The following is an 18940-nucleotide window of genomic DNA, read 5'->3' on the forward strand; positions in this document are numbered from 1 at the left end:
GATTAGAGAGGCTATCAAAATAAAGAACTCCATAATAGTGGGAGATTTCAATTATCCCCATAGTGACTGGGTACATGTCACTTCAGGACAAAACGCAGAGACAAAATTTCTCGATACTTTAAATGACTGTTTCTTAGAGCAGCTGGTACAAGAGCCTGCAAGGGGAGAAGCAACTCTCCATTTAGTCCTGAGTGGAGAGCAGGATCTTGTCCAAGAGGTAACCATAACAGGACCGCTTGGAAATAGTGATCATAATATAACAAAATTTAACATTCCTGTGGTGGGAAGAACAGCTCAACACTGTGGCATTTAATTTCAGAAAGGAGAACTATGCAAAAATGAGGGGCTAGTTAAACAGAAATTAAAAGATACAGTGACTAGAGTGAAATCCCTGCAAGCTGAATAGACGCTTTTCAAAGACACAATATTAGAGGCCCAACTTAAATGTACACCCCAAATTAAAAAGCACAGCAAAAGAACTAAGAAGAGCCACTGTGGCTTGGCTTAACCATGTAAAAGAAGCAGTGAGAGATAAAAAGGCATCTTTTAAAAAGTGGAAGTCAAATCCTAGTGAGGTGTCTATAGAAGGGAGCATAAGCACCGCCAAATTAAGTGTAAAAATGTAATAAGAAAAGCCAAAAAGGAGTTTGAGGACCAGCTAGCCAAAAACTCGGAAGGCAATAACAAAATGTTTTTTAATTACATCAAAAACAGGAAGCTGCTAAACAACCAGTGGGGTCCCTGGACGATTGAGATACAAAAGGAGCCCTTAAAGACGATCAAGTCATTGCGGAGAAACTAAATGCATTCTTTGCTTCAGTCTTCATGGCTGAGGATGTTAGGGAGATTGTCACCCACAAAAGGTTTGGGAATCTGAGGAATTGCCACAGATTGAAGTGTCACTAGAGGAGGTTTTGGAACTAATTGATAAGCTTAACTGTAACAAGTCACCAGAACCAGATGGTATTTACCGATGAGTTCTGAAGGAACTCAGATGTGAAATTGGGGAACTATGAGCTATGGTTTGTAACCTGTCCTTTAAATCAGCTTCTGTACCCAATGACTGGAAGATTGCTAATGTAACGCCAATATTTTAAAAGGGCTCTAGAGGTGATCCTGGCAAATACAGACCGGTAAGTCTAATGTCTGTGCCAGGCAAATGAGTTGAAACAATAGTAAAGAATAAAATTGTCAGGCACATAGAAGAACAAAAATTGTTGGGCAAAAGTCAACATAGTTTCTGTAAAGGGAAATCATGTCTTACTAGTCTGTTAGAGTTCTTTGAAGGTGTCAACAAACGTGGACAAGGGGGATCCAGTGGACATAGTGTACTTAGATTTCCAGAAAGCCTTTGACGAGGTCTCTCACCAAAGGCTCTTACATAAATGAAGTTATCATGGGATAAGAGGGAAGATCTTTTCATGGATTGAGAACTAGTTAAAAGACAGGGAACAAAGGGTAGGAATAAATGGTAAATTTTCAGAATGAAGAGGAGTAACTAGTGGTGTTCCCCAAGGGTCAGTCCTAGGACCAATCCTATTCAACTTATTCATAAATGATCTGGAGAAAGGGGTAAACAGTGAGGTGGCAAAGTTTGCAGATGTTACTAAACTGCTCAAGATAATTAAGACCAAAGCAGACTGTGAAGAACTTCAAAAAGATCTCACAAAACTAAGTGATTTGGCAACAAAATGGCAAATGAAATTTAACATGGATAAATGTAAAGTAATGCACATTGGAAAAAACGACCCCAACTATACATACAATATGATGGGGGCAAATTTAGCTACAGCTGATCAGGAAAAAGATCTTTTTGTCATTGTGGATAGTTCTCTGAAGACATCCAGCAGTGTGCAGCGGAAGTCAAAAAAGCAAACAGGATGTTAGGAATTATTTAAAAAGGGACAGACAATAATACAGAGAATATCTTATTGCCCTTATATAAATCAATGGAAATAACTAATTTAGAGCCCATCATTTTATATGTATATTTGGGATTATGTTTTCCAGTGGGCTGCACTATATGTTATCCTGACATTTAGTACTGCTGAGATCCTGCATTCAGTAATATCCCTGCCCTTCCTCTCCCCTTTCTCCACTGAGCCCCACGCTTATGTTTCCAGCTTCCCCAGGACTCTCTCTTTGTCTCTGGACCTGTCTGTCAGCAAGAAGCAGAGCCAGGGAGACTTGCCCCCTCTATGGAGACTTCGATTTCTGGGACATGGATTTACTTTCTATGTGTTTTAGGAGACTTTGAAATTGAGTGTCTGTGACATTAAGCACAGTACAGTCTGGACTGTTGAACAGCTGTGTCCCCTCAGTTCCCCAGGCTGGGGTGCCTTTTCACTGCTCTACTGTGAGAGCAGCCACTCCTGGGCAGGTAACACACAGTCTCCAGCGTGTAACTCGCTCCCAGCTACACAGTTTTGAGTGCTGCTAGTCAGCAACTCCTGAATTACAGTACCCCACCGGAGAACCCCAGAAAATTCTCTGCTCCCAGACATCCCCCAGAAATGTGCATCTTGCCCTGCCCAGCACACTACTGAACAGTGGGAGCTCATATGAAATCTGTTATTTCATCAATGGAAAATGTCATGCACCAGCCTTGTTATTCCAAATGGAGTTTCCAACACACTTTAATCCAACCACTCTGGTTAGATAAAACAATAAACCAAGATTGTTAACTACTGGAAAAAAATTTTTTTTCCAGTGACTACAAGTAACGAGGCATAAAAGTCAGAATTCTTTACGAAAGAAGTGGAAGATAAAACACAAACTAACATCTAAGTTAACCAGCTAAAACGGATTTAAAACAAATGTTTCTCTCACCATCTGCTGAGACAGGCTGGTTTTCCTTTCAGCCGGGAATCCCTCTAACCTGCCCCTGCTGCCCACATTCAGTTCTTCAGGAGTTGTCATGAGCAGAGGGAAAGGGGGGAGAGAGAGAGAGAGTCTCATGCATTTTCCTCACCTCTTTATAATTCAGTCCTTTGTACTAGAAACAAATCCAGTTCTCAGCTGAGTCATGGTGACAGGCTCTCGTAGATATGACCTTCAAGTGGTCCCTGTGATGGAATGTAAATGTCTTCTTCACACCTTCCCTCTCCTGGAGAATGGCTATTTGACCAGCTGTTTGCCTTGCTATCTCTGAGGAACTTAGGGTTAGGGTTGCAACTTTTTCAGTAACATCATGCCGTAAAATCTCATAACTTTACATACAGTGTTGCTACACATTTTAAGGAGGATTTTCAGTAGATTGTCTTTTCAAATGGTACCAAACAAGCCATACAGTGATAAATGAAGGGGGAGGGAAGGGATCTCCCTTTTATAAACACCCAGCCAGCCAGATTGCTGTAAAATCCTTGTTGGTGTGACTTCTCTGCCTGCTTTACCTGTAAAGGTTAACAAGGCCATAGGTAAAAGAAAAGGAGTGGGCACCTGACCAAAAGAGCCAATGGAAAGACTAGAACTTTTTAAAATGGGACAGTAACTTTCCCTTTGTCTGTTGTTCTCCGGAGAAGGCGACACGGAGTAGCAATGCTGTGTGTGGCTTGAAGCAGGTTTGAAAATTCATCTTCCATCCCTAGAAGAAATGATTTGGACAGGGAAGTTTAGACAAACACAATCAGGTTTATATTTTTTATTTTGGCTTTTGGAGCTCCTCTGTGCTATCCCAGATGCTTTTGTTTGCTTCTAAGCTTTAAGCTGAACCCCCAGGAAAGCTATTTTGGGTGCTTACAACAATTGTTTCTTTTAAGATCTAGCAAAAGCCTAAGTTCCAGATTTATTGTTTTTCTTTTCAATTTTAATAAAATTTCTCTCTCTTAAGAACAGGGTTGGATTTTTGGTGTCCTTTGTTTTCTTTCTCAGCTCTTTCCCGGAGGGGAGGTGAAAGGGCTTGAGGGTGCCCCAGAGGGAAGAATTCTCAAGTGCTCCTTCCTGGGTTCAAGGGTTTGGGGTTTTTTTTGTATTTGGGTGGTGGCAGCATTTACCAAGCCAAGGTCAGAGAAAAGCTGTAACTTTGGGGGTTTAATACAAGCCTAGAGTTGCACAAATTAATTTTTAGAATCCTGGCGGGCCCCCACTTTCTGCACTCGGAGTGACAGAGTGGAGATTCAGCCCTGACACATACTATGAACAAAATTGATCATAATTTTCTAGAAGAGTGAACATAGGGGCACACACTTGCACAGTGTCTGTCTGTGTGTTTCCCAACATATATGTGGGTATTTCAGTCCCTCACAAGCAAGGTGTTCGGCATCTTCAAACACCTGGGGAACCAGTCCTGGGAATTCACTGGTTTATTAAGTGACACTCTATGGAATTGAGAGACACTTTATATTATTATTATTTTATTATAAATACCAATATGATGAAATTGCAATGAATCGTGCTAGATATGCCATGTAAGGTATCAATGAAAATGTTATGATTTTCCAAGTTTGATAATCTTGTTTCTATCTTTATATTGTGAGTTATAGATATGTAGGGTATGTCTGTATTCCAGACTTGTGTAGTGTTTCTGAGTGACACCCCCAGACATATTGGCATCAGCGCTGCCCAGCCTGTTCGATGGCCCATCCAGGGTCATCAGCTGTACAATGAACCCATTGAAAGGATCAAGGGGAGACACCTATTGAGTCAGCAAGACATGCAGGGATATGCCTGTGTACTGAGACCTCCAAGGCTTTTCCATGCCATGTGCTGTGAAGCTTGTGTTTGGGACACAGGAAGTAGAAGCCACTTGGCAAAAGGAATATAAAGGGCAGCTGCATCATCTCTATTTTGTCTTCAGTCCCTCTTCCTACCTCTGGAGCAACTTCTCTACAAACTGAACCGTGGAACAAAGGACTGAATGATGTGGATGTGTACCAGAGAGCCTTTCAAGCCAGAAACTCACCAATACTGCTAAGAACCAGATATATAGATTTCTGAATGTATCTGACTGCTTTCCCATTTTAACAACTTCCTTTTTCTTTCCTCCTTTTATAATAAACCTTTAGTTTAGATGCTAAGGATTGGCTGGCATCATAGTATTCTGGGTAAGATCCAAACCTATACAGACCTGGTAATGTGGCTGACTCTGGGGTCAGAAGAACACTTTGTTTATGTGAGCAGAGTTTTTAAATAACCTCTCATTGTGCCGGACCTAGGTGCTGATTGGGAGTCAGAGAACTGGAATGCAGTAAAGGGGGCCGTGTGATGTCTTTTTTTCAGTTTCCTCAATAACCAGTGTGGGGGATCAGAAGCACAGTTGGTGACTGATCAGTGAATTTAACTTCCGTGTTAACCACCAGTTTTGGGGGCATCTGCTCTCCCTTTTTCAGCCTGCCATGATCTTGGCATTTTCAGTGTGGACTGCCCCAGGCACACCCGTCACACTAAGCACTGAAGTTACATTAATAGTGTTTTTTATGACACAGTCATGTGAAATCAACTGAACTCCTTTGTTTTCTTTCATCTGAGCAGGGTTTCCAGTTTCCAAACCTCATATAATCTCCCAGCTGGAACAAGGGGACGAGCCATGGGCCCCAGACCTCCAGGGTTCAGAGGAAAGAGAGATTCTGAGAGTTCCTTGCACAGGTGAGGAAAGATTAAACCAACTCAGAATCTGTAAGTGCCTGAAGGAAACATCTGGGATGCCCTACAAAGCCCTTGGAAGGTTTCTCAGTTCATTATTGTCCCTAGCAGGGGTCGTATCCTCAGGGTAAATATAGCTCATGGCTTCCTGTAGACCCTAGCAGACACCAGGCAGTAGCTTCCTCCCTTCCCCCTGTGAATTTGGATGGGATGTGAGGGCCAAATTGATCCCCTCCTCTCTCCTGTTTAGGGAAGAGTTTGGGGGAGTTCAGTTCTTGTTTTTATTTGACCTCTCTTCAGTACTTGTATTGGTTTGGCCTTCCCCTTTCCATCCCTGTTTGAGGTTTCTGTCTCTATCACAGCAGGTGACGCAATGGTATGTGAGAAAGAGGAGCAGAATTCTCAGCAGGAAAATGTTGAGCAAGTGGCTAAACACAGAGAATTATCGCAAAGATCGAAAAGGAATGTGTCCTGGAGTCATGAGCAGGGAAAATCCTGTGAGATTCAGCACAGACCAGAAAGAGAGCAAGGAAACCAGCCAGAGGAGAAAGTGGGTAAATTTATTTCCTGTCGGGGAACTCAGAAGAGCATCAAGGAAACCACAACCCAGCAGGAAATCCTGAGCGGAAAGAGGAAAAATACATGCACTGAGTGTGGAAAAACCTTCACTTACAGATCAAATCTTGTTGTTCATAAGAGACTCCACACAGGGGAGAGGCCCTATGAATGCAGTGAGTGCGGGAAAAGCTTCACGAGCAGCTCAGACCTTTCTAAACATCAGAGAATCCACACAGGGGAGAGGCCCTATGAATGCTGTGAGTGTGGGAAAAGCTTTATTACCAGCTCAGACCTTTCTAAACATCAGATAATCCACACAGAGAAGAGACCCTATGAATGCAGTGAGTGTGGGAAAACCTTCACTAGCAGCTCAAACCTTTCTAAACATCAGAGAATCCACACAGGGAACAGGCCCTATGAATGCAGTGAGTGTGGGAAAACCTTCAATTGCAGCTCAAACCTTCTTACTCATCAGAAAATCCACACAGGGGAGAGGCCCTATGAATGCAGTGACTGTGGAAAAAGCTTCATTCAAAGATCAGCCCTTTCTAAACATCAGCGAATCCACACAGGTGAGAGGCCCTATGAATGCAGTGACTGTGGAAAAAGCTTCATTCAAAGATCAGCCCTTTCTAAACATCAGCGAATCCACACACAGGAGAGGCCCTATGAATGCGGTGAGTGTGGGAAAACCTTCTCTTGGCAATCAGCCCATGTTAGCCATCAGAGAATCTGCAAGGGAGATCAATGCCATAAAAACCTCTAGAGCAGGGGTTGGCAACCTTTCAGAAGCGGTGTGCCGAGTCTTCATTTATTCACTCTAATTTAAGGTTTCACGTGCCGGTAATACTTTTTGATGTTTTTTAGAAGGTCTCTCTCTACAAGTCTATATATTATATAACTAAACTAATGTTGTATTGTAAAATAAACAAGATTTTCAAAATGTTTAAGAAGCTTCATTTAAAATTAAATTAAAATGTTGATCTTATGCCACCGGCCCGCTCAGCCTGCTGCTGGTCTGGGGTTCTGTTCACTTAGGCCGGCAGTGGGCTGAGCGGGGCCTGCAGCCAGGACCCCAGCTGAGAAGGGTCTGGCAGCCAGAACCCCAGACCGGTAGCGGGCTGTGCGGCTCAGCCCACTGCCGCTCAGGGGTTCCATCTGCTGGCTCCTGCCAGCCGGGATCCCGGCTGCCGGACCCGCTCAGCCCGCTGCTGGTGTGGAGTCCCGGCCCTGCCCACATACAGTGGGTACCTACCTTCTCCCTGGTTCTGGCCCATTCTCCTCCTCTCTCTGCACTGAGCTGAGGGTGGGAGTGGACCGAGCACAGGGCTGGGGGTGAAGGGTCTGGCCAGGAGCTACAATGAGGGAGGGGGCTCAGGGTTGGGGCAGGAGGTTTGGGTGTGGGGGCACTGACCTGGGGAGCTCCCATTTGGCATGAGGGGTGCAGGTGGGAATGTGTGCGGAGGGGTGCAGGAGCTCCTGTTTGGTGCTCAGGGTGGGGATGTGCGGGGTGCATGGGATGTGGGGAGGCTGGGGATGTGTGGGGGTGCCAGAGTCAGGGCTGGGGTCGTGGCGGGGTGAAGGAGTCAACAGGGGGCTGGGTGGTACAGGGCTCAGGGCAGGGGCCTGGGCGGGGTGTGGAGGGGGTTAGGACTCCAGGCAGAAGGCTGGGTGACTGCCCCCCCAAACCCCCATCCTCCCTGGTCCTTGTCCCTACTACCCCCTCCTGGGACCCCATTCCCTATCTAAGCCTCTCTGCCCCATGTCCCCTGACTGCCCCCCTAGGACCCTACCCCCTGCCTCTCCCCTGACTGCCCCAACCCTTATCCACACCCCCGCACCCAGACAGAACCCCCCAGACTCCCATGCCTATCCAACCGCTCCCCACCCCCTGACAGGACCCCCAGAACTCTGGACCCATACAACCCCCCCAGCTCCTTGTTCTCTGACCCCCCCAACCCCCGCCCTAACTGTCCTCCCAGGACCCTCCTTGCTCCCTGTTCCCTGACTGCCCTGTCTCCTATCCTTCCCCACCCCTAACAGACCCCGGGACTCCCATGCCCCATCCACCCCCTGCTCCTGAATGCCCCTCCAGAGACCCCCACCCCAACCACTCCCCATCCAACCCACCCTGCTTCCTGTCCCCTACACTATAGAAACCAGCTGCTGTCAATTTTGGGGCCCTTTTCTAAGGCTTTCTCAGTAGCCGCTAAACCAGCTGATTTGCCTTTGAAGAACAGGGAAACAAAGGGCACCAAGAACTTATGTTTTTTGGATGAGCCAAGAAAAGGGAGCAGCATTGTCCCCCTCGGGTAGCCCCTGTTCAATTCCAGGTCAGAAAGCAAAACTCTTCTGCAAGAATATCCAAAAAATATTGTGTTTCACTTCACTTCATAAGTACAGTTGTGTGGCAATTAAATGATGACTCTAAAGTTTCATAAAAGCAAAGAACATTAAACAAAATAGTGTGGGAAATATGGATGTATCTGAGGAAAGGGCTTGGAATGAAGGAAGACAAAAATTGATGGGTCGAGAGAACAGGCCCTGTTTCCCCCTGGTTTGGAGCTTCTCTCACAACTACTGGAATAGCAAAGCTAAGCAAATGGGGTTCTATTGTTGCACAGGAGATTGAAGTGAGGTTATTTTCTCCAGATAGAATTAAATGGTCATGTCAGGAGTGGGATTTGAAACCACATCTCTATGCAGAGACCAGAACACCCAAGAGATAGGGAAAAAAGAGTCTTAAAACTGGCACTTTAGACCAGTCCACCATCCTCCTGCTACAAAAAACATGACTTATCAACCCTAGTTTTCATTAATAATTGATTAACTTTTTAGGGCGGTCGAGATGGCACAAAGGGACCTTCTACAGCACAGCTGAATTTTAGACACATTCACCCGGACCTAAAGTTACACATTTCCTGGAGCTCCATGAGTTCTGTGGTGTTGTAATCTCCCTGCTCGCGTTTTAAGTGAACAAAAGATGGGTGCTGGCATTCTGAGACAGTAATGGTGAACCTCAAAATCCTGCCCTGGGGGCCAGACAGTTAAGCAACCAGCACCCACAACCTCTACCATGATAGTATCCTATCTAGGAACAACTCACTGATCAATAGCTGGGGTGTGAAATCCTCATTTCTGTGTTGTTCTATCACTGTAGTCCCCATTTTCCTATTGCTTGTCTGTATAATCTCTGTCTGGTGCTGTGATTCTTTCTGTCTGTTGTATAATTAATTTGTTGAGTGTAAACCAATTAAGGTGGTGGGGTATAATTGGTTAGATAGTCATGTTACACTATGTTAGGATTGGTTAGTTACATTTCAGTAAAATGATTGGTTAAGGCATAGCTAAGCAGAACTCCAGTTTTACTATATAGTCTGCAGTCAGTCAGGAAGTAAGGGGGGGAATGGGAATGGAAATGGGAATGGGAGTGGGGATGGGGGTAGGGGAATTGGAATTATGTTTTGCTAAGGGGGGAAATAGGAACAGGGAATGGGAACAGGGACACAGGCAAAGCTCTGTGGTGTCAGAGCTGGGAAGGGGGACACTGAGGAAGGAAATTGGAATCATTGCTTGCTGGAAGTTTACCCCAATAAACATTGAATTGTTTTCACCTTTGTACTTCATGCATTGCTGCTCTCTGGTCACGCGAGAAGGACCAGGGAATGGGAGGGTGATGGGATAAACCCTCTAACAAGTACGTCTATCAGGGTGTGAAAGACCTCAGAACCAGTATAATTAAGCTGACCTAACCCATGGTTAGTTAGTGCTAAATGAAAGTAAAGATTGTTCTGTCAACATAGCTATTACAGGGATGGAAAACCCCTCTTGTCACTGTAGCAACCGTCTTCTCCACAGTGCTATAGCAGCATTTTAAGTGTAGACAGCCTCAGAGCAAGACCAGATTTGGCTCTGTGGATGCTCAGGCACTAAGACAACAGTAACGACAATATACTAATGCATCTGTAGCTGGCAGGATTTGAAACTGCGTGGAGAGACCCCAGTCAATTTCTAGTCCATTGCATTAACCAGGGGTAGTTGATTATTTTATCAAGAGCCAAATTTCTTGGTCAAGGTCTAGTCAATGTCTAGACACCAGAGAAAATAATAAGAAGTATATAGAAAGATTTTGCAGTCACTATGGGCATAACTATGACGATTGTTTCGTGTTTCACTCTATATATTTGGCACCACTGCCTTTCCCTTTAGTCTTATAGTTTACCAAGGGTAAAACTAAATATCTCTTCAGATACAAGGGAGTGTTTGTGTTCATTCCTGCGAGCTACACAGGGGTTTGATGTAGCTGCTTTCAATCCTCCAGCTCTGCCGGGACAAGTAACATTTCAGGCTGTCACTGAACTGAAGAAGGGAGATCATTTTTTGACAGGTTACGCCTCCTCTTAAAAGTGTTTGTCTGGCTGGCAGCCCTGGTTCCCAAGTCTCTCCTGAGGGAAGAAAGTTTCTGTGCAAAATACTAAAACTTTTAACAGAGAGGAGGGAAAGGCGATAGCCACATGATGGGGCCAGTATGTACCACAACATGGTTCTTTTATGTGGGATGGCTCTGAACACTGACTGATCTCCACTCCCTTGTGTTTGAAGAGATGTTTAGTTTTGTACTTGGGAACCTATAAGGCTGAAGCAATTTTATGGATGGTGACACTACGATTGAAGGGTTATTTAATGTTGTAAAAATTGTTAAAAACACTTAGCTTAAACTGGAACTGCCTGTTATTAAAGGCTGGTTTCCCCACGTCAGTTCCATAAGCTCTGCTAGAAACACCCTGGGTTCTCTCCTGCCTCGGTGGGAACTGGAGGGAATCGTCCCCTGCTGCCCTTGGCTCCAGGCTGGTTTTTCTGGAGAGGGGACGTGGAATTGATTTGTTCGCTGTTGAGAAGGGAGCCGGGCCAGTTCTCAGGGAACGAGAACTCCCAGCATCTTCCCAGCCAGCCTATGATGCGGGAGTCAGGTTCATTCTCTGTTCAGAAGCAACGTGCTCAGAAGCCTATTGTGTTTCATTCCTTAGGTTCTGCTGCCATCGTGTGACCATTCGCTTCCCCTCCTTTCTGTCCAAAGCGCAGAGCCCAGTTCCTCCAGGGAGAGAAGGACGTCTTTCTTCTTTCCTTCCTCAACAGGAGAGCCCCTTGCTGGGGTCTGGGTGGGGAACAGCCGTTTCTGAGGATTAATTTCACACCATATTTGGTGTTGATATATAGATTTTACAGCCAGACTAGATCACTAGGTACCTCTGCTCTGACCTGATTCAAAACAGAGTCCAGAGAATTTTATCCAGTGACTCCTACATCCACCCCAAGATCTTCTGGCTGAACGAGGAGGGTTCATTCAGAAAGTCATCGTGTTTGGATGTAAAGGTGTGAAATGATGGGGAAATTGGCCCCTCTTTCAAGTTTAAATGTTGTAACTTCTACATCTAGACCAGGGTGGCCAACCTGAGCCTGAGAAGGAGCCAGAATTTCCCAATGTAACTGCCAAACGTGCACCTTTGTATGCAACTGCTGAGTCAGTTGTGAACCTTCCCATCATTATCATTATCCCTTCGAAATGATGATGGTGATGGACACTCGGCTCGATATCCCAGAGTGCCCTGGACGTCTACAGGTTGCATTAGCCAATCCAACCATTCGGCACTTGCAGATGGGCACCTCTGTATTGTGCCTGAGTCTTGTACAGCTATGAATGGCTGGTAGATGCCAATATTTTCCCATCTTTTAAACCTGCACTAATATGAGGCCAGGCCAGGGCTGGGAAGAGAGAGCAGCAGGTTTCCCCAATTGTTTCCTGCTCGCTTTTTCTTGACTAGCTTCACCTCTGCACCAACTTGTACTTTTCCTATGTGAGCCTGGCTAGCTCAGTTGGCAGAGCATCAGACTTTATCTGAGGGTCCAGGGTTCAAGTCCCTGGTCCGGTGATAAACTTCTCACTATGATTGTAAAAATCTGACTTTCTGGAGTCTTCTTTGGTGTTACTCTTTCTCTTCAGGATTTTCCTTTCGTAAGAAGGGCCTTTGTGTGGGGGGGATTGAAGGAACAACTCCTTGACATCCCCTCTGTCCTTGCAGCCTGGAGGAATAAAGGCCTCTGGGCATAGAGCATGTTCCTCCCCTGCACACACAGAATATCCCTAAGGATAATATCACCTGCTGCCTTCCCCTGTCCTGCTGCATCCCCAAATGAAGATGCTCTTCAGCCCAAACCCATGTCCCCTCTTTTCCCAGTGCCCCTCAGACCCAACCCTCAGTCCCTCCTATGCTCACTGCTCCTCACTCCCAACCAGAGCCTGCTCCTCTTCACCCTTCTCCTCTGTCCCAACGTACAGCCCCCTCCTATTCCCGGTGCCCCTCAATCCCAACCCACGGCTCCCTCCTTCCCTCCAGCAGCAGGTGCTTCAGACCCCCTCAGGAAGATTTTATTGCAAGGTTTCGTGTATGAGTCTGCATGTGGATTTCACAGTATGTTGGAAATAGGTTGGGTTGCTTGCCGAAATGATCACTGGTGGCTGGTGTTGGATTCCCAGTCTCCATGTTATTGGGGCAGGAGAAACAAAGGGTTGTTATCCTTGATGTGTGAATCAAGGACTCAACCCTGGCTGTAAACTAAATGAGCTGCCCACAGATTCTGGCAGCCACAATGAGCATTTGGTGCGAGAGCCCAGACCTGTCCCTGTCCCAGAGGGAGGGGGTCACCTGCAAGGGGCTTGGACCACTGACCTATCAGCTCTTAACTCCCAAACAATCAGTAACTCTATTATCAGTGCCAGTGAGTGTAATTTAAATCATAAGAAAAACCACACTGGGCTAGACCAAAGGTCCATCTAGCTCTGAATCTTGTCTTCTGACAGTAGCCAATACCAGGTGCTCTAAAAGGATCTGAACAAGGCACCACTGGGAGTTGAACCCAGGATCTCCTGTTTACAAAACAGGTACTTTAACCAGCTAAACCATGGTGCCTGCTTGTGATTAAGGTAGAGTGTCTGCTCACACCTGCCTCTTTGCATCCCCACCTGAGCCTGACAAGCTTTGCTTGTGTTTGGATTCTGCAAAGCAGAGGAGCAGGTGACATTTTCCTTGCAAGCTCTGTCTGTGTGTGTGTGAGAATCTTTGGCCAGGTCTGCACTACAAAGTTATTTCAGCAGAATTATATTGCTCAGATGTGTGAAAAACAAACTATGCTTCCTCAGTTAGCAGCTTGTGGCTGGTGCACACACTGCAATGCCACGTCTGGCGACAAAACTGCCCTGTTTTGCTGACAAAATAAAACCACTTTGATGAGCGGTCTAGAGCTTTTTGCAGCAAACTTAAAGTGAGAGTGTCAATGTAGACGCTGCTGTTCATTATATCACCATAACTGGCCTCCTCCAGTATCCCACTATACCCTCTGTGAACTCGCCTGCCCTGCATTCCTGCTAGAGAGCCATGGGCCCCTCCCCTTTCAGCGCTCTGGGAACTTCTGAGCCTGCTGCTCTGCTGCAGCAGCCAGGAGCAAATCACTGCGGTGGATGCTGCTCTCTCCTGCCCTGCGAACACAGAGCAGGGTAGCAGGAACTTCCTTACATGGGGGGGCCACTAGCATCCGAACTGTGACACCCCCAGGACACCCCTTCCCTAGCGGAGGCTCTTACCTTCTAAACAGGGACGGCTGTTTTCTAGTAAAATCACTAAAAGGGGAGGAGAAAACTCGAAAGAGGTTCCTCCTGGCACTCATGTCCGTGAACCCGAATACTCTCTCAGTCCTCAAAGAGAGACCTGGAGAAGGAGACTTGCTGAAGCAAAGCCACAGGGGTCTCTGAGGTTTCCCTGGCCCCTCGCCCCTGTCCTGCCTGGCTGATGTCAGCATCTCTCTGTGAGGTCACCACCTCCCCACCACCTGTGACCAATAGTCTGAGGTCCTGCAAAAGGCCTTTGTGATGTCACTGCCTGTCACGGACTCACAGATCGTGCCCACTCTTGGCCCTGTGGGGTCCGTGGGGGGTGCCCCTTTCAGTGCGACAGCCCTTCTCGGGGGGTCCACTCTCTCTCGGGGTCAGGCCCCTCCACCTCCTGGAGCCGCCCCTCTCTGAGTCTTAGCACGTCTGTCTCTCGCCGTGGGCCCCTCAGGGAGTCCACGCGCTCTGGATCCCCTGGGCCTCCTCACCCCCGAAGGGGTTGATGCCCCCTGTTCTCTAGACCGGAGTGACTCTCAGCCAGCATAAAACAGGAGGGTTTATTGAGCATTGAACACAGCACAGGAAACTCTCAGGGCCTCAGGCCTGGCCTCCCTCAGCCCAGCACATCCCAGTCCCCCTGCAGCCAGGTGGGCTCTGCCTGCTTCCCCGCCAGCCCCGAGCCCTCCTGCTCCCCAGCTGGGCCTCCGATATCCCGGGCCCCAAGCCCCACCTCTGTCCATTGTCTTTTCTCCAGGTAAACAGGGTTGCCTGGGCCTCCTCCCCTCTCTGCCCTCCTCTGGCTGGAACAGGTTGGTCACAGGGTCCTCTCCCCGCAGCCCATTGTCCTCTCACTGGCCAGAACTGGCTGTGACTCCTGAGCTGGGTCTCCAGGTCACCAGTTGCTGGAGTCTCCATCCTTCAGGCCATCAGCCGGGGTCCCAAGTCCCTCTCCGGTCCTCTGTAACAACAAACTCCCTCTCCCCTCACCTCGTTAAACCAGTAACACCTGGGGACACTGAGTCCCGCTCCCTGTGCATGCGAACCACTGGAAAACACAGAAAACCCTAAGAAAATCCCCCACTTCGTCACAGAGCCCAGCACCTCTCCTCCTCTGGGCACCTGGAGCAGAGGCGGCTGGTGCTGACAGCTCCAAGGGAAGGCTTAAAAGCCACAGAGCAACTGAGGTCAGGGCCAGAGGAGGGCAGGACCATGCCTATGTGTGGCCTTCAGACAGGCACAAAAACACCCAGCCAGGCTGCTCCCTGCCGTGCCAAACCCCACTGAAGGCCACCCGCAGACCAGCATGTGGGGAGGCTGCTGATGCTCTGTGGCCATTATCGAAGACGGTAGGAAAGCAGGGCCAGCCCCCATGGTGGCGCCTCTTACTGTTCCCACTCCAGGTGCTCACTTTGGCAGTGGGGCAGGAGATTTTACCCCGAGAGGCTTTTCCCCAGCTGGCGAGAAGCAGAGAAACACCCAGGCTCCCAAGGCGCTATGTAGCAACCCCCCTCCAGCACAGGGACAGGCGCACACTTGGAAGAGGGAAACTGCTCCACACTCTAGCCCGGGCAGCCGCCCATTTTCTTTGGCAAGTCAGGAAGGGCAAAGGCGAGACTGGAAGCACCTGGGGCTCATGCCCCAGCCTTTGTGACACCCAACCCCCAACTCCTTCCCGGGGCTCTAGCTGAAGCCAGAGCATTGGCCTGAGCGGCCAAGAAGAGGTTCCAGCCCTGAAGCGAGCAGGACATTCAGCCCAAAGGTAAAACTGCACAAGCACAACCATGAAGGGACTCGAACCCTCAATCGCCTGATCCGAAATCAGACGCCTTATCCATTAGGCCACATAGAAACAGGCCCTCCAGGCACTTCTTTGGAAAAGGCCAACACTGACGCATCCGACAAAGTGGGGATTCACCCACGAAAGCTCATGCTCCAATACGTCTGTTAGTCTATAAGGTGCCACACGACTCTTGGCTGCTTTTGCAGACACTGTGTTTCTCAGGTCAGCTACTGAGTGGGGCCGAGACTCTCTGGGCACAAGAAGTCGAGTTCCCAGTGAGATGTGAGACTTAATTCTCTGGAGCCAGGTGCAGGGTTTTGGCAGGAAGGCTCAGGCATGGGGGACTGGGGTGCAGCGGATGGACCGGCTGTCTAGGTGAGGAGATTTAGTCGCACTGAGGAGGAGGAGGAATCCTGCTGACAGGCAGTGGCCAGGGCCGGTGCAACCACTAAGCGAACTGGTCAGCCGCCCAGGGTGCCAAGTGGCTTGGGGGGCGCTGAGAAGTGCACTCAGGGGAGGCGGGGGAGTGGAGGTGAGCTGGGGCAGGTGGCTGGGGGAGGTGCGGGGGGAGGGCTTCCCGCAGCAAGTAACGGGGGGTGTGTGTGCAGGTGAACCGCTCCCTGTCCCAGCTCACCTCTGCTCCGTCTTCTCCCCGAGCACAACGCCCCCGCTCTGATTCTCCTCCCCTCCCAGGCTTCCTGCACTAAACAGCTGATTGGCACCACAAGCCTGGGAGGCGGGAGACGTGGCGAGCTCAGGGGAGAAGTGGAGCGGAGGTGAGCTGGGGTGGGGAGCTGCTGCAGGGGGGCTGCCCAGCTCTTCCTCATGGGCCCCACCCCTGCACTCACTGCATGGTAAGTGGAGTGACCCAGACCCAGCCTGGTCCACTCCCCTGGCTCCCAGCCACGCCGCCGGCGAGTGTTGTGGGGCGGTTCCCCCCTCCCCCCAAGCTTGGGAGCCAGGGGAGCAGAGCAGGCTGGGGCCCAAGGCCTGCGCGGGGGGAAGCAGAAGGGGGCTGGCCCCAGGCCATCGTGGGACATGGGGAGCTGGCTACTTCCTGCGGGAAGTGGAGTGACCCAGCCCCAGCCTGCTCTGCTCCCCTGGCTCCCAGGCTTGTGTTGGTGTTGGCTGGATTTGTGCGGATGTTTGTGTATATTAGCAATTGTGTGTGTGTGGCTGGATTCATGCATGTGTTTGTGTATGTTTGCAATTGTGTGTGTGTGTGTGTGCATGCTCTGCTGCCCTCTGCTGGCGCAACAACCGTTTCTCTGTATGTCACAGCCCCCATACTGTCGACCCCAGTGGTGATTTTCCCATGTTACAAGGGCTGGCTGGCCTGACCCTTCTCCCCTCTGCGGAGTGTGGCAGGGGCTGCAGCTCACCCCCTGTGGGGCAGGAGTGCCAAGGTGTGGGGTGCTGGGCTCCAATGCACCTGGAGAGCAGCTCAGGTGAGGTGGGGCAGGGCGTGTGGTGTCCGTTCTGCGTTGCCTGGTGCTGTGCCACTGTACAATCCCCAGCCACACCACACAGCGCATCCCGAGAGGGGGCAGGGGGCCAAGCAGATGATCCAGCATGAGGGGATCATTCTCATTGGTAGCTGTCCAGTGGCAGTGAGTTCCACAGGCCTCGGCACATGCTGTGTGGGGCAGGAGGTCCTTGTATTTGCAGCAGTGGGAGTGAACTGTGTGCAGTTGTGTCTCTGAGCACGATTGTGAATATTATGGTTGGGGGGGTGATTGTGAGTACGGCTGTGGGTGTGATTGTTTCTTTCTTTGGGGGTTGGGCTAGCATGTCCCTCTGGGTGTGTTGTGTGTGTGTGTGTGTGTCTGTCTGTCTGTCAGTGTCACTTGCTGCAGGATACAAAATCCTGCAAAGCCATTTCTTACTGCTTAGCCCAGCAACACACTGATACAAACAGTGTCACAGACGCACACACACACACAGAGCAGGGCTCAGCCCCACCAGCAGAGGGCAGCAGGGACACACACCTCTCCCCTGGGCCAGCTTGGACAATTTCCCATCACGACCCGGCACAGTGCTGGTGCCCCCACACGGGGGTGGGCAGCGACCGGGCATGGGGGGCAGATGTGCCGGATCTGTAAAAGCAGCAAAGAATCCTGTGGCTCCTTATAGACTAACAGACGTATTGGAGCATAAGCTTTCATGGGTGAATCCCCACTTTGTCGGATGTATTCAGAAGGAAGCACTTTGGGAAAATCAGTCAAGGCCCTTAGCAGAGCTGAGACAGAGACCCAGTGACTCCTGCACCACCCTGGGAGGGGAGTGGGGTCTAGTGGTCAGAGCAGGGAGGGGGCTGGGCACCAGGACCCCTGGGTTCTATCCCTGGCTCTGGAAGTGGAGGGGGTCTAGAGTAGGGGGACTGGGATCCAGGATTCCTGGGTTCCATTGCTGGGGATTTCATACTTTCCCGCTATTGGAAAGTGCTGGGAGAATCCCCCAGCCAAAGCTGCTCTGACAGCGCTAAGCAGCATCTGACCATTCCAGGGCGGAGCGCACGGCCCAGGAGGGGGAGGGTTTGGCTCTGGGGTTTCACTTCAGCCCAGTCTAGAGAGAGGGGCCCAGCCATGGAGTTTGGCTCAAGAAGACCAAGTCTCCAATTTGTTAAGGGTGTTTTGAATTCCAGTCCTGTGCTCCAAAGTGCTTGGTGTCAGTTGCACATTTTAGCAGCATGCTCTCCACTCCATCTTCCAAATCATTCATGAAACTATTGAATAGTCCCGGACCCCGGACTGATCCCTGCCGGACCCACTAGGTGCACCCTCTCCGTTGGACAGCCAGACATGGAGAAGGGCTCTTGGAGTCTGGGCTTTCAACCAGCTCTGCCCCCACATGACACTGATTGCATCTAGACCGCATTTCCCTCCTTTGCTTGTGAGAATGTCCTACGGGACTGTGTCAAAAGCCTTAGTAACACCGAGCTCGATCCCATCTACTGTTTACCCACCTCCACTAGGCCCGGAACCCTGCCGAAGAAGGAAAGAGGATTGGTTTGGGATGATTTGTTCTTGACAAATCCATGCTCACTAGTCCTAAGAACCAAAGTATCCTGTAGGTGCTGCTGACAAAGTGATTGTTTAAGAATGTATTCCAGGATCTCTCCAGCTGTGGAAGTGAGGCTAGCTAGTCTGTAAGTCCCAGGGGTCTCTTTGTTCCCCTTTTAAAGATAGGTCCTGTCTTGTTCATGGATGGGAAGATGTTCTTTTTCAGGGATCTCAGACGAGAACTGGGGCACAATGCCTGGTTTGTTAAAGCCACAAAAACAGAGGTAGGACCTGTTCTCTCCTGCTGGCAAAGAACCCCAGGTACCTAAGAGACAGGGACTCACATCCCTGAATGGG

At 49.3% G+C, this 18940-nt stretch overlaps 1 protein-coding gene and 1 non-coding gene across 2 annotated transcripts in view; one reads left to right on the forward strand and one right to left on the reverse strand.

Annotated features, from left to right (window-relative positions):
• Window positions 1–6352: 6352 nt before the first annotated feature.
• Window positions 6353–18940, forward strand: part of LOC120385194 (zinc finger protein 850-like) — a gene marked incomplete at both ends in the record, with an annotated part of 60149 nt that continues 47561 nt past the window's right edge. Inside the window, one exon of the mRNA XM_039504298.1 lies at window positions 6353–6840. Within this exon, the coding sequence (XP_039360232.1) occupies window positions 6353–6840 (488 nt within the window). The remainder of the gene's footprint in view (window positions 6841–18940) is intronic.
• Window positions 13033–13106, reverse strand: TRNAT-UGU. Its single transcript has one exon. It is a non-coding gene; the product is annotated as a tRNA-Thr (tRNA).

This window comes from Mauremys reevesii, linkage group 17, assembly GCF_016161935.1.
Source record: "Mauremys reevesii isolate NIE-2019 linkage group 17, ASM1616193v1, whole genome shotgun sequence".
NCBI classification, from domain to species: Eukaryota; Metazoa; Chordata; order Testudines; family Geoemydidae; genus Mauremys; species Mauremys reevesii.